The 13,949-nt window shown below is 44.7% G+C and overlaps 1 protein-coding gene across 4 annotated transcripts in view; it reads right to left on the minus strand.

The window, feature by feature from the left end:
- ahcyl1 (adenosylhomocysteinase like 1) overlaps window positions 1-13,949 on the minus strand; it is a 44,851-nt gene that overhangs the window by 13,678 nt on the left and 17,224 nt on the right. For 2 of the 4 annotated variants that reach the window (XM_088640522.1, XM_088640524.1), the window contains exons 2-6: window positions 13,825-13,936; window positions 12,634-12,762; window positions 10,169-10,269; window positions 8,469-8,571; window positions 6,159-6,253 (exon numbers count right to left, since the gene is read on the minus strand). In XM_088640522.1, the coding sequence (XP_088496648.1) occupies window positions 6,159-6,253; window positions 8,469-8,571; window positions 10,169-10,269; window positions 12,634-12,762; window positions 13,825-13,936 (540 nt within the window). Of the gene's footprint in view, window positions 1-6,158; window positions 6,254-8,468; window positions 8,572-10,168; window positions 10,270-12,633; window positions 12,778-13,824; window positions 13,937-13,949 lie in introns of all 4 variants that reach the window. The other 2 variants (XM_088640521.1, XM_088640523.1) reach the window with 1 other exon arrangement.

Raw genomic sequence — 13,949 nt, forward strand, 5'->3', positions numbered from 1 at the left:
GGGGTTTGTATTTAATCTTTTCTGTAGGGGGTTTAGACTTCCAAGTCACAAGCAGGGGTTTATGGCAGGAAAGGGGGTTAACTGATAAGGAGTGCAGATGCCAGCTAGGAACCCCCCTGGGTGTAATGTTAAACTGACCATTTGCCCAGAACATCATAAACTGGCCAAATACCATGAACCCCCCTCTTTACCATCAGACCGAGTGACGTCAGAAACGGAGAAGAAAACTGTATATAACCCAAAAGTTTGTAACAATACGGGGAACAATACTTCGGTTTTGTTGTTTCTTGCGAGAAACAAGACTTCGGCTTTATTGTTCCTTGCATGCAATAAACTCATCTGTTTCACTTCATCTCGGGATCAAGAACCTTGTTTCTTCTGTTACAACAAATTTGGCGTAGTCGGCGGATGCTCCAGAAGGCGCAGAACTTCCCATCGGCAGGAGAGACGGTCAGCGCGCACATAACTAAGAGGTAAGGACTCCTCTTTTATTTAAAAGTCCCGACTCTCTCTGACCGATTGGGAAATCTCTGCTCCCTGCGAGAATCGCCCGAGATGACGGAGTAAACGTGAGTTTCTGAATTCCTCTGGCCCGGGGAAGGCACCGGTGTATGTAATGGGTTGTTTGCTGTAAGCCCAGAATTTGGTCTGGCAGGGGTTCCGCGGTATTGTGTACAGGCGTTCGAAGCTGGTGTATGCCTTAATTGCGCGTGGAGTTTTGAACGGGTTTTGGACCCTTACCGTGAAGTCAGGACTGGTGTGGGTCTTAATTGCACCCGGAGTTCTGAAGCTCAGAACTGGTTTGGGTCTTAATTGCACCCGGAGTTCTGAGGCTCTGAATCGGTGTGGGCCTTAATTGCGCCCGGGGTTCTAGAGCAAGTGGTGCATTAAATGCACGTAGTTCAGGACTGGTGTGGGTCTTAGTTGCACCCGGAGTTCTGAAGGTCAGAACTGGTGTGGGTCTTAATTGCACCCGGAGTTCTGTGGCTCGGGATCGGTGTGGGCCTTAATTGCGCCCGGGGTTCTGGAGCTGAGTGGTGCATTAAATGCACGTATAATCCAGGATTGGTGTGGGCTTTAATTACGCCCGGGGTCCTGAGATTAGCTACGCCTTGATCGTGCACAGATTGGCGTGGCGTGGTTTTTTTTTTGTTTTAAAGGAAGCAGGAGTGGAGGAGATATATGTATGTATGTTTTTGGTGTTTTCCTTGTTTGTGAAATACATATACACACGCGCGACACTGGCATGGGCGCACCTCATAGTGGGGAGCGGGGCATTAAGTGGCAGGATTTGGGGGACCCGAGAATCGCCCTGATTGAGCTCAGTGCGTAAGTCCACCCCGGGGCAAAAGCAGCGATGCTGGCGTTCTGGGGATGGTGAATTACTGATCAAGAAAGGGGGTTTTCGAGGTCTCGTTTCTTACCTGTGAACAGTGCGGTGTAAGTCCTCTCTAAAGTCTCGGAGAGGCATTTAGATCCTGAGGTAACAGACGCCCTTGGCTGAATGAGTGCAGGAATGCACAGGTTTTTCAAGTGAAAGCATCCCCCTACTGAATGAGCTGTTACCTCACACACGACAAAAGTAAATCGTAAAGAGACCGAACATGTGTGCTAACTGATGGTTTGAGAAAGTGGTGGAAGGGTCCATTTAAATATCGGAAAAGTGTAAGTTGACGGAAAAGAAGGAGAAAAATATGGAAAAAGCTGAGTTTGTCAGAGGGAATTTGGGGCGAAGACGCCTGTAAAGAAAGCATATATGAGTATTGATTGGCAAAAGCACAAGCATGTAGCTCCCACCCTGGTGCACGGCCGGCACCAGTAGTGGCAGATACATGACGAAAAAAAAATAAATTGGGATGTGACTTAAAAGTGTGTTTACGGGGAAAATAAAAACCCGGAAGAAAATATACTTTACTCGCTACGAAAGAGTATAGGAAAAAAAAGCTAAAAGAGGCAGTACAGGAGAATGAGAAACGAATTAGGAATTAACTCCTGGTCACGCTGCACTGGGTAATGTGCTGCAGCCAGCGACTAAGTTATATCCTGCTCTCCCACAGGGGAACAAACAGGCAGGAAACGAAAATAATCGGGATCAATTCCCTCAGTGGCCATATGGAGAAGGGGGGTCTGATTGGGATAACACCTGGTATGAGTGTGATAAAAACGGATCAGGGTCTCCCCTGTTAGAGGGAGGGCGCCCGCAGATCTGTACTCTCACTCGAAGTGGGAAAGGACTTGATGTAGCAGGGGCTGGTGCCGTTGATGACAGCGCCACTCTAACACTGTCTCGCACCCCGTCGAGGGGGTCTGCAATCGCACCTACCTTCCCTGATTTCCCCCATACGATCAAATCCAAAACCGTAAGATATTGACCGGTGGGCTAAAGTACCGCACCCGAAATTAGAAATGCAGCGAACCTGGAGTGCGCTTCAGGAATTAAAAGGATTCATGTAGAAGTAAAACAAGAATACAGCACATTGTATTACGAAGAGAAAAATATATTCTCGATGTGTATGTGTGTTTTATGAATTTGTGTGCCGGCATGTATGTGTGTAACTGTGAGTTTTGGTATACTAAATGACGGTGTGAGTGTGTTTAGCCAGCGGGACTGGCTAGAGACGTAACTAAAGAGACTTGACGAAAATCAACTTAAGGAGATTGGAAAATATAAGAGCGTCTGAAACGTATAAGTACAGTACAGGTGGACGTAAAAGTAGTTAAACAGTTTTTGTATTATTATAAATTATTATAAATTGTAATTTATACAATTAGTTGTAATAGTGGAAACAATTTGGTTTTATTCGAATGTCTCGAAACCAGACATGCTGAAACGCTGTAGGTTTAGAATCGAGACTGGGGAGAATAACGTCTTGTGAGAAAATCTGTTTACCTAACGATTAGATCCTGTAAATCCCTTGTAGCCTCCCTAAGTCTGTCCCAGTCCAGTGGATAAAAATGTACTGTTAATGGAGTGTTGGTTTTTCTGTAGGGGATACTGGAGCACTACTGTCCTGCTTGTTTCACTCCTCTGTTCAACAGTGTACTATAGAGCAATGTATATGGGAAGATGGCAGGAGGCCACAGGAGTATTGGGACAGCAAGTTTTACTTGCCGAGTACCAGATTTTAATGGGTGGTTTGATCCCAGATCTATTGGGTTGAAATATTATGCATTACAAAGAATGACTATGCAGAACAGGGTATCACGTGGCTTCAACTGGCTGTGATCACTCAGTATGTTGATGGTATTCTGAGTGCTTCCCCTGACGAGGAAACCCACAAGTCTGAGTTGCTTCAGCTTTAGAGTGTCTAATAGAAGCAGTTATGATAAGGCCCTTTTGTGTCTAACATTGTGGAATTTTAACAGGGCCTGGGTAATATGTTTTTTGCAGGGTGAGCACAACTCTTAACAGATCTGCTTAAGGGGGGAGTGCAGTACAAGGACAAGATTGCCTTGGTTCCTGCAGCAAAAGCCGCCTTTAATAATTTGAAACAAGTTCTCTTACAGGTGCTGAGACTGGGGTTTCCTCAGAGGGATCAACCATTCCTTTGTATTATTGCAAGTAGCTGACAGAGGCCACCCAAGGAGCCCGCGAGCAGGTCCTGGAGGCGTGGGGACCACCACCTGAAGGAGGGCACAACCTCATCCCAGGAGAGTGGGTGTGGATCAGGAAATTTCCTTCACAGGTTCTCCAGCCCAGGTGGGATCCAGATCCTGTTGACAACCGAGTCTGCGGTTCGAGTGGAAGGAAAAGATCGCTGGATCCACGCGCCACACTGCCGACGAGCCTCATCCCCATTTACAGACTCAGAATGAAATCATTTCTGTCAATAATGATAATTGTTGCTGTAGAACTATGTTCCGCAGGGATTAATGATCATCTCTCCCACAAAGGAGAACATGGAATTAATTCCTTTTTAGGCCTCTCCTATCTGACAGCTAAGAAAACCAACCAAAGTGCCTGCTGGGTGTGTGCCGCATTACCCAAATATGTACAGGGAGGACTTCCTATGGGAGCCATTACTTGGCGTCGCGAGGAAGTCATAGGCATGATCATTTGGAGGGATAATTTAGGAGATTTTAATATGACAAACTATGGGGGGTTGCCATAACACGGCTTTAACCTGCACAACATTACAATATCTACAGGAGCGAGGCTTAGAGCCCACGAGTTTCACAGGCTCTTACGCTCCTAAATATAACAGAAGCCATACACCACCATACCTGACTCTCAATAAGGAACGTGAGGGAAACATATGTTTTCAGCACACTAATGGTCTGCACTTGGTTGGATGGAGTCGTTGCAACCTTACCATCTCTGCAAATATATCCACCTCTACCTTCCAAATTCCAGGATGGGATCGGCACACCCCACAATTCGGTATAAGTTTCTTATTTTCAGAGGCATGGGGAGCGCCAAACGGAACATATTTCATTTGTGGAAAACGAGCCTACCCATGGTTGCCAGCCCAGTGGTCTGGCTCATGTTATTTAGGATATGTGGTTCCTCATATCCGTGTTCAAACCCACACCCCCTTCGGACCTAACCACAGACCACAAAGAAAATTGGCTGATTGGGAATATTATTTAGGTATAATATTTCCACAAGCCGGCATGAACTTTCTGAGTCGAGAGTTAATTCAAATGGCTTCGACTTTAGAAGAATTAGCAAATTCTACCTCATCTAGTCTGAAGGCTGTTAATGATGAGATGGTAGCCCTCAGAACAGTGGCCATGCAGAACCGACTAGCTTTAGATTATGTACTGGCGGCCCAAGGAGGAACTTGTGCAGTAATTGGCACTGAATGCTGCACATATATCCCTGATAATTCTGAGCACATCTCAGATCTGGCCCAACACATTTACAATGAGGGACAGAAATATCAGGACTATTATACTGAAAATTGGGGAATTGGGTTTTGGGTAAAGTCTGTGTTTGGGGCCTGGGGTGGAACCTTTTTATAGTGTTTATCTGTAGGAGTAGTATTGTTTATATGTATAATTGTAATCATCACGTGCACAAAAACATGTATCACATCTTGCCATAACCGTGGAACGAACAATGTCATGGCAATACATACCTGTTCGCCAAGAAAGGAAAGATCTGCCCTGACATTGTATGTATAAAAATAGGCTACACTGACGTATGCCATATTTTATAAGGGGGGAATGAAGAAAGATGTGAAGACGGGGGTTTGTATTTAATCTTTTCTGTAGGGGGTTTAGACTTCCAAGTCACAAGCAGGGGTTTATGGCAGGAAAGGGGGTTAACTGATAAGGAGTGCAGATGCCAGCTAGGAACCCCCCTGGGTGTAATGTTAAACTGACCATTTGCCCAGAACATCATAAACTGGCCAAATACCATGAACCCCCCTCTTTACCATCAGACTGAGTGACGTCAGAAACGGAGAAGAAAACTGTATATAACCCAAAAGTTTGTAACAATACGGGGAACAATACTTCGGTTTTGTTGTTTCTTGCGAGAAACAAGACTTCGGCTTTATTGTTCCTTGCATGCAATAAACTCATCTGTTTCACTTCATCTCGGGATCAAGAACCTTGTTTCTTCTGTTACAACAGGTGTAAGAACCAAAGTGTGGTAAACATGCAAAATGAATGTAGTAATTTTATGAGGGACCAGAGGTTACTTCAAAGTGCATCCACTACCCTGAAAAGCAAGGCCTGCGAGTGCACTGAGCAGGAGGAACAGGTTCTGCTGTTCACTGCACAGGCACACTCGAGTGTCAGAAGAGGAATGATGTAACCGAAGGGCCTCATTCACTGCAGCTGACTTTAGGGTTTGGATAGACTGGTCCAGCTAAGGGCAGAGGAACTGTCCCGGAGAGTTTCAGAGTTCTCTTGCCCCCTTGAGAAGCTTGATCCATTTTCCAAACAGCAGCTGAACTCTAACTCTTATCCGCAAAAGTGGTTGCAGAATGACATTATAGCTACTTTGAAAACTAAATTTAAAGAAAATTTAGCATTTGCATTGTTAGAAATATTCCTACTGATTACAAAATATAAGCTATTAGCACTGTTTTTAGTAAGCAGGTTTTATAAAGTTACAGCTATCATTGGAAAATGTTCCTGAATGTATTCCAATGAAATATTAAAATGTAGAGCATTTATAAAATATAAAATGGATAGAAGGTGTTTACCATGTTGGCCTGCCATCCCTCCATGTTCACACAGCGGTCTATGCACCACCAGAAGTCATCTTCTGATTCCCCCTTCCAGGCAAACACAGAGACCCCTGCGCAGGAAAAGGATTTCTTTAGTCCTGAACAGAGAAGGCTACAAGACGGCCTGATTCAGGTATTCAGTATCTTCTAGGGCCTGGACAAAGACATCCTAGTGGAACCTGAATCTGAAGACACAAGTGGAAACCAGAGCCAAGAGCATTTGTCTCATTTCTTCTTTGCTCAAATGGCTGTGAGTGTCTGCAACAAGCTGAACAAGATCAATTACAGACTAGTGTAAGAGACCACATGCTCTCTTGTTCGTAGCCTTGAGAATTAAAACTTCTTAAAACTAATGAAGTTAATTATTCCAACCTCAATCCTGCTTATCAATCTTTACAAATCTGTACCGAAGGATACCTCCAGGCCCACTTCTGGCAATCACAAGCAAAAGTTCAGGCTTCCTGAAGATTAAACTGTTAAGTCCATAGACATAGCTCATCAAGATGTTGATATTTTGTTACTCTACTGACTAAACTATTGCATTTTTGTAATATTACACTATCTGTTATGAGAGTACTTTATAGATTTTAGTATTCTTGCAAGTTGCTACATTATCTTTGTAAGCTGCAGTATAACCTTTTTGTAGATATATTTATAATATCAGTATGTGCTTTTTAAAGATCCAGTTTTCTTAACTATTACTTGTGAAACTTTTTAAGTAAACCTTTGTTACTGTAGGTCACCTTGGATAAAGATCTCTACCACGCACAGAATATATTAGAAATATTTTAGCATACATTACATTAGGTGTGCAAGTAGCTTCATTACATTTCTGTCTATCTGCTCAGAACTAAAGCTGTTCTCTCACCACTTTAAAAAGCATTTCGCCTGGGAGGGATTTTGTTATCTGCCAGGAAAGGCAACAATTGTATACACAGTGTAACTTTTTTCCATCTTTCTTTTTTATTAGAAAATATATCAAGAGAGATTTAACTTCAAAGCGTATGCATTCCAAGCCAAGCTTTGCAAACAAACCTCACAAGGAAATGAAATGTTTTGAAAGTGAAATTCTGTGCAACGATAAATAACAAGCAGGGAGATTTGCTGGAGATTTAATGTGTCGTACCTCTAACACACTGCCAGAGCTGAAAGAGACTGCTTCTGATATTTGCATATACTGTACATTAAGAGCACTCAGAACTACTCCAGCACATTATTTTTTGTTTCTAATGGTCTCTTAGAATAATAAGGGTGAGTCACTTCTCATGTTATAAAAAGCTATCACAGTGTGCTGGTGGAATAAAACCCATTAAATCAAGAAAGAAGCAGGATTCATGAACATTCCTGGCTTCCAGGGAACACAGTGTGTGCCACACACAACCAGTACATGATCTGAGGATCTGATCCAGATGTTTCTTGAAAAATAGCCAAGACATTGGCCTCCATAACATGGCTGGGTAGCTTGTTGCAGATCTCCACAATCCTTCATGTAAAGTGCCTCCTGATCTCACTTTGAAATGCCTTTCCACCACTTCAATTTCAATTGTTTCAATCATCAATTTCTTAAACTTGAAAACGAAGCACTGCAAAAAAGAGGGGGGAAAAAACAGCATCCGCAAAGCCTGAACAAGAACTGCTGTTCCTGGCTTCTTCCCATAAACCATGATCTGCGTCTTTAAAGACCTGCTCTGTCTGGGTTTCTGGGAGCATAAGACAGTGGCGAACCACTCAATTATTGAAATACCTGAATATTTGATCACATTAAAGACACCCAACCTAGAAATACAACATGCAGATGACCCAAGCTGTCAAGCAAAAAGTTTATTTAAAACTGCACGTAGAAAAAGATTTTTAAAAGCTGACTTCAAATCTATTTCATGTGTGCTACGACACACTGAAAAAGAAGCTTTTATCCCTTAACTGCCTTGTAGAAGCTAAATTTAGAGGAACAATCAATTTTCAATGCCGACGCTTCCTGGCAAAGGTCACACAAAGCTGCGACTCCATGTGACAAGAGGCAAGTAAACTGTTACACTCACAAAAAAAGGCAGGACAAGATTCTCCCATTTCCTCTGGGTCTTCTTCAAAAATCATATTTATGAGATAAATAAAACCAAAGAGTGTTGCAATGACGCATCAATGATTTCCAAAGTTGATACAGATCTCAGAATATGCAAACATCTTTACTCAAACGGTAGTGTAGATGATAAAATACATAGTCAAAAATCCAATAGTGATTTCGTTTAAATGGAGTCTCTCACTCTGGACCGAATCTCCCACTCTTACCAGCCTCTGAAAGTGCTGCTGCCACCTCATTCTGCGTGGAGTAGATATTACAGGCAGTCCAGCGACACTGAGCTCCCAGGGCCACCAGCGTTTCTATCAGGACCTGCAGGAACACAGGTTTTAAAGTTTCTACCTAGAACTTCTACTAATATAACGACCTGCTTGACAGGATGACAACTGCTGTTCACTGCCATCCATCTGAATCAGAGCCCTACCTTCAGAGCCACCTGGACCAGACTGGAAGTAGTCAGCACCGTCTATGATCGTCACCTGTACGTACTAACAATCAATGGTTGTCCATTATACCAGCACTATAAATGCATTTCTGATGCTCAAGACATTTCAATCCTATGAATATCCAAACAGCCTTTATACAGTATCAGCTGTGGTGCTCTTGGTGGAAAACCAGCGAAAGATTTAGAACTCCTACCTAAAGCCTGGGACAGAAGAGAAATGCACATACAAGTGGGATTCTCATGTGACTAGGCATATGAAAAACTAATCTGTGTTTTGATATAACAAGTAAGGAACTGTGCTGCATACTGCTTTCAATGAGCTTGTGAGCTTTGTTTCAGGAGAGACTGTGTTTGATCAAGATGTGTCTTCTTTTCCTGCTTTATTCGAGCAGGTAGAAAGAGCACACGCACATCTTCTCTGTGCTTGTGCGCCTCCCTACACCATGAGAGCTGAACAGCAGTGTCCGATCAGCGAGCAAAGGGGCCATAGTCCTTGGCAGGGTGGGATGCAGGATGTTATTAAGAAACAGTAACTGCTTGCATAAGAACACTCTCCAAGTTACCCCATGGTTTAATAAGCAAGCCCCTGAGGAGCGCGAACAGCTATGTAATAAGTAAGCCCTGTAGTTAATTACTTCTCAGTTTAAGCAGCTTTGAAAGCCAGACCTCATGCTGTGTGGGCAGTGCGGGCAGTGCCTGAGTTCTTCTATGAAGCCACAGAAGCAGTTTGTCTTTTAATTAAGAGTGAGCATGAGGGGTTTTTAACTTCCACACTGGTTACTCTGTGAGAGAGAGCCCTTCACGTCGTTAGCCAAACAAACATAAACAGAGGAGGAAAAAATATTTTACTGCCACAACCATTGGCTCTCAATTAAATTCCAATTCTTCTGTCATGGTGTAAAATAAAATTAGAATACAGGGCTAAAGCCCCCTTTGATACTTGAACTCTAGTTGCTCCATCATTCAGCCTAAAACCATTGACCCTTGAACACCACCAATCCCAGCAACTTCAGCTCCAGAGGGAAAGCAGCTTCTGAAAACTTTCTCGTTTGCACATCAACAGCCAGCAATTCATTAGCTTTTTCGCTAAACCTTTCTATCATCTACACCAGGCGATAAAATAAGACACATGCAGTATATTTTCGTATTTCAAGGTTTACAGTAAAAACTCTCTGCAGCGGTTGTGAACACAAAAGTCACGTGTGAAAAGGCACACGGAGAGAAGTGTTGAACAGTATGGAGGACTGAACACGGGAAACGGTTCTGAACCGTGAAGAACCAGATCCTGACCTCCAGGTACTGGCTCGGTGGTCAGGACGAAGCTGGCTATTCATGCAGTAGCAGCTGTGCTGGGTGGGATCAGTCAGTCACAGATATCAGGAAAGCACTGGCACTCGCCATTTTGACATCTAAATTAAAGTGCTTCTGCCCCTCAGCTGGCAGAGACTCTGGTCTATCTCTTACCGCTGTCTGGGCGGTGATGTGAGTGCAGCCCACAATCTTGGCCCCAGCCAGTGGTTTCTCGCCCTGGGCTCTCTTCCTCAGGGAGACAAGGGCCGACATGTCTGCAGGAAAGAAAACTGAGGTCAGTGTCCACACTTCTCCATACGTCACTCACACACTTCTTCGCTTCCCTGATCTCTCCCTCCTATAAGACTACTGCTACACAGCAGTTTGGTTCAGTCCAGGAAGGAGAAGATGCCGAGCTTGACGAATGTCCAAAAAATGCACAATCATCCAATTGATGGAGCGTGACTAAAAAGCCCACTGGCATGGTTTATGGGTCTGTTTAATGCAATAATTGTTAAAAACTGGTATGTGTTGCCACTGAAATGAAGAAATAAGTACATTATTAACTACATTAAGTAGATGAGAACTCAGAGATATCAGAGATTAAGCATTAAAGCCACCAATTCAAGCCCCAGTCAGATCCAGATTATGCAAATTGCCCAACTGGCTGAATACTGCTGGTGTGTCTCCTGTAACATGTTGTGGAGCTTGCAATGTGTCCTAGAATGAACGTCATTCTCCCAGTTCGACCATCTTCCTCAATTAATGTTTTGTGTTCATGTTCAGTGCTCTTGCTGGATGATGACTCAAATCTGGGTTTCTCACAGTGCGGAAACAGATTTGTCTGGAACATACCCTGGACCACAGGGTGCTGGCCTGTCCTCATATTATTTCCAGTGATTCCCTGACTGCGGGGATGCAGGGTGGCAGTGGGGGTGTGGCTGCAGGGGGGCTCCCCCGTAGGTGCTGCACTGTGCTTCAGGGCTCCTGAGGTGGAAACATGGACCCCCACAGAGGGCCGGAAGAGGAGGCCGCCCGCCAGTCCCCCTTCTCACCTGCGCAGCTCAACAGCTGTAGCCTTACAGCAGAATCAGAAAACAACTGGGCAGTCCGATCTTAAAGTGGGTGGGCGCAAAATAAACAGGGACAAAACAGAACTGCCCGAGGACTCGATTTCGGGCAGTCTGGCCTGGCTGGAGCTACCCAGGAGTCATCTGCAGTCGTCTGCATGCACTGGGGCACAGGGCCGTCAGCGGTGTCGAGTCACGGCCTGCCAACTCCGCGATAATCCTCCTCACCGCTCTTGGCCACTTGCTCAGAGAGAAAGGTCAGTGCACAGAACAATCTGTCCAGCACAAGAACGCCCAGGAACACGGCTGTACAGGACCTGCTGAGTGAAACCGAACGCGCCACCCCCGTTCTGGACACAGGAACAAGAGCACCTGGCACAGGGATCCGTGGGCAGCATTTCGAAGTGTGAGAGTGTGTGCGCGCTGGTGAATAATCAACCTGATGAGCACAGCAATAAGGTCTGTGGGAGAGAACCTCACATCCCTGTGTAACATGAGCCTGTCTGATATCTGGGCTGAGCGCACAGCCTGGGCCGAGTGTCAGGTTTCGATACGGATTCTAACTATTCTACAATAAACGGAGAGTGTGAGGTGACTGTAACCTAATCACTTGCAAGGCACTGAGACTGATTTTTTGAAAATACAAGGGATCAAATTTCAGCTTTCTAAGGCACGTGCTAATCTCCCCAAAACATCCCTGCATGTTCTACCAGCCTCAACCAATTCAAGGTCGCGGGGGGGCCAGAGCCTATCTCGGAAAGCAATGGGTTAATGAAGCAAAACATTCTTTTGTAAAAATAAAAATATTACTATTGGTCACAATAGCACCAATTAGTTATTCAGAAGATACATTTCTCCCACGTGACCTATGCATACAAGGCAGTGTGGTGTGTTGTGTGAATTACCCAGCTCGAGGAGTTTCGGTAACAGATGAAACTTGGTGGCTGAGGACCTGAGAGTGACAAGTCCTACACCTCACCCACTAAAGCATCTCACCTCCCGGTCCCAGCTTGTAAGGCAGGGGTGGGTAAACTTTTTTAATCCAAGGGCCACATCAAATTTTGAAACTGTATAGTGGGCCACTTCAGGCTGCTGTTTACAGATAGCCTATGCCCTGTATAAATTTAGAATCCAACATAGGCTTATTAGTTCAAGGTTAACGATAACCTGAGAGCAAATAAATCTTTTAACGCAAAAAAACAAAAATTGAATGAAACTTGACGTTCATCTCACAAGCCAAGTCTTCACCGATTACCTCGACCCGACGGGTAACTGCTCTGCGTGATAAACTTACTTTCCTTACAAATTAAACAAATAGCTTTTGTTCCAACCTCTGTGAAAAAGTATTTTGCAGTCCATTCTTTGTTGAACACTCTGCATTCACTTTTCATTTTTTGCTTCTTCAATCCACTCATTTAGGTGCTGGTTCCCTCACAGTACGATGGACCCGCTTTAACTGGTGAACCGTGAGTGAAGAGGAGGCTGCAGTCTGTGGTCCTGTTGCGTGTGTCATTGCTGTCCCAGCAGGCACCACTCTATCAAAAGGCAGCAGCCGGAGCCCCCACTCACCTTGCTCTGCGATCTCGATCTCCCGGCGGCCAAACTCGGACTGCTTGATGTTCTTCACACAGAAGTCACTGCTGCCTTTGGAGTTGGTCTGCACTTTGTCTCTGGGGGAGGTCTCATCATCGGAGCTATCTGTGTAGGAAGCGGCTGGGGGCAGAGGTCAGAGAGCACGATGGGGTCAGTCCCCTGACGGCAGCACCAACTTCACCGCTAAACACCCCCCTTTCACCCTGTCCCCCTGTCCCCCAGTCACCGGGTGTGTGAGCAACACAACCTGCAGCTATGATGCAGTGTCAAACATAATCACAGCAGGAATACCAACCATAATTAAGTATTAAGGTTATTATAGGTTTTAAATGTTTAAATACTTATGGAATCATGCATTGTCTTTCGTAGTAATTACCTGTTTACTTCTTTCTTTTTGTTTCTGGTTTTGAATGTGTAGAGATGTGCCATAATGATAGGCTTTGAAGGAACATAAGTTAATACTGCTTAATGACAAGACGGGCCAGGGAATGCCAGAAAGAAATAAGCCATGTCAGTGAATCCTTTCTACTAAGTGGAAACCATAGCTCCTTGAAAAACAAAGCAAAAACCTCTAGAATAATCTAATATCCAAAAGAAATTGAAACTTCAAACTGTCAGTGTTGATCCTTCAACTACTGTAGCAACCTAAATGAGTTACAGAACACTTTTCAAATTCATGGTGTTGTGTTCTTCTGTGCGGAATGAAAACGAGGCATACGTGGGGTGAACAATGGATTACAGGTGGGATGTGCTCTGTCTAGGGCCATGTCTAGCACTACCCACAAGGCAGTATTTTTGAGGTGTTTAATTCGTGTGCAATGTAACAACAGAAACAAATTAAATTGAAAAAACCTACAACTACAGTACATGAATTCTTTTCAGTCTGTAAAACATGGCAAGCAAAAAAGGACTGAAAGATCTCTTAAGCTCTCAGTCGAGCACAGGAAGCAAACTGGAGCTGAGGGTGAAAGTGGCAGGGAGAGGAGGTGCCCCTGCAGCCCTCAGAGAGCAGGCAGATCAGTTCACACGTGACGCCAAGCCTGTGGGAACTCCGCGGGACAGACGTAACCTTCCTGGAAAGCTCCCAGACTGATTCCAGCCAGGGTGGCCGATGTGTGTGTGCCTGTGTGTGCTGTGCTGTGTCTGGACGGGGGTGGTTCGGAGCACCTGAGCTGTAGCTGTCGGTGGACGACTGCGAGATGGATCGGGACAGGGATCGCCGGCCGGCCTTGGTGGGAAACCGGCTGAACTCCTGCTTCTCCTCGGCAAACTGGATTTGCTGGGAAAGAGAC

Source organism: Lepisosteus platostomus, chromosome 7, assembly GCF_059453375.1.
Source record: "Lepisosteus platostomus isolate fLepPlt1 chromosome 7, fLepPlt1.hap1, whole genome shotgun sequence".
Lineage (NCBI taxonomy): Eukaryota > Metazoa > Chordata > Actinopteri > Semionotiformes > Lepisosteidae > Lepisosteus > Lepisosteus platostomus.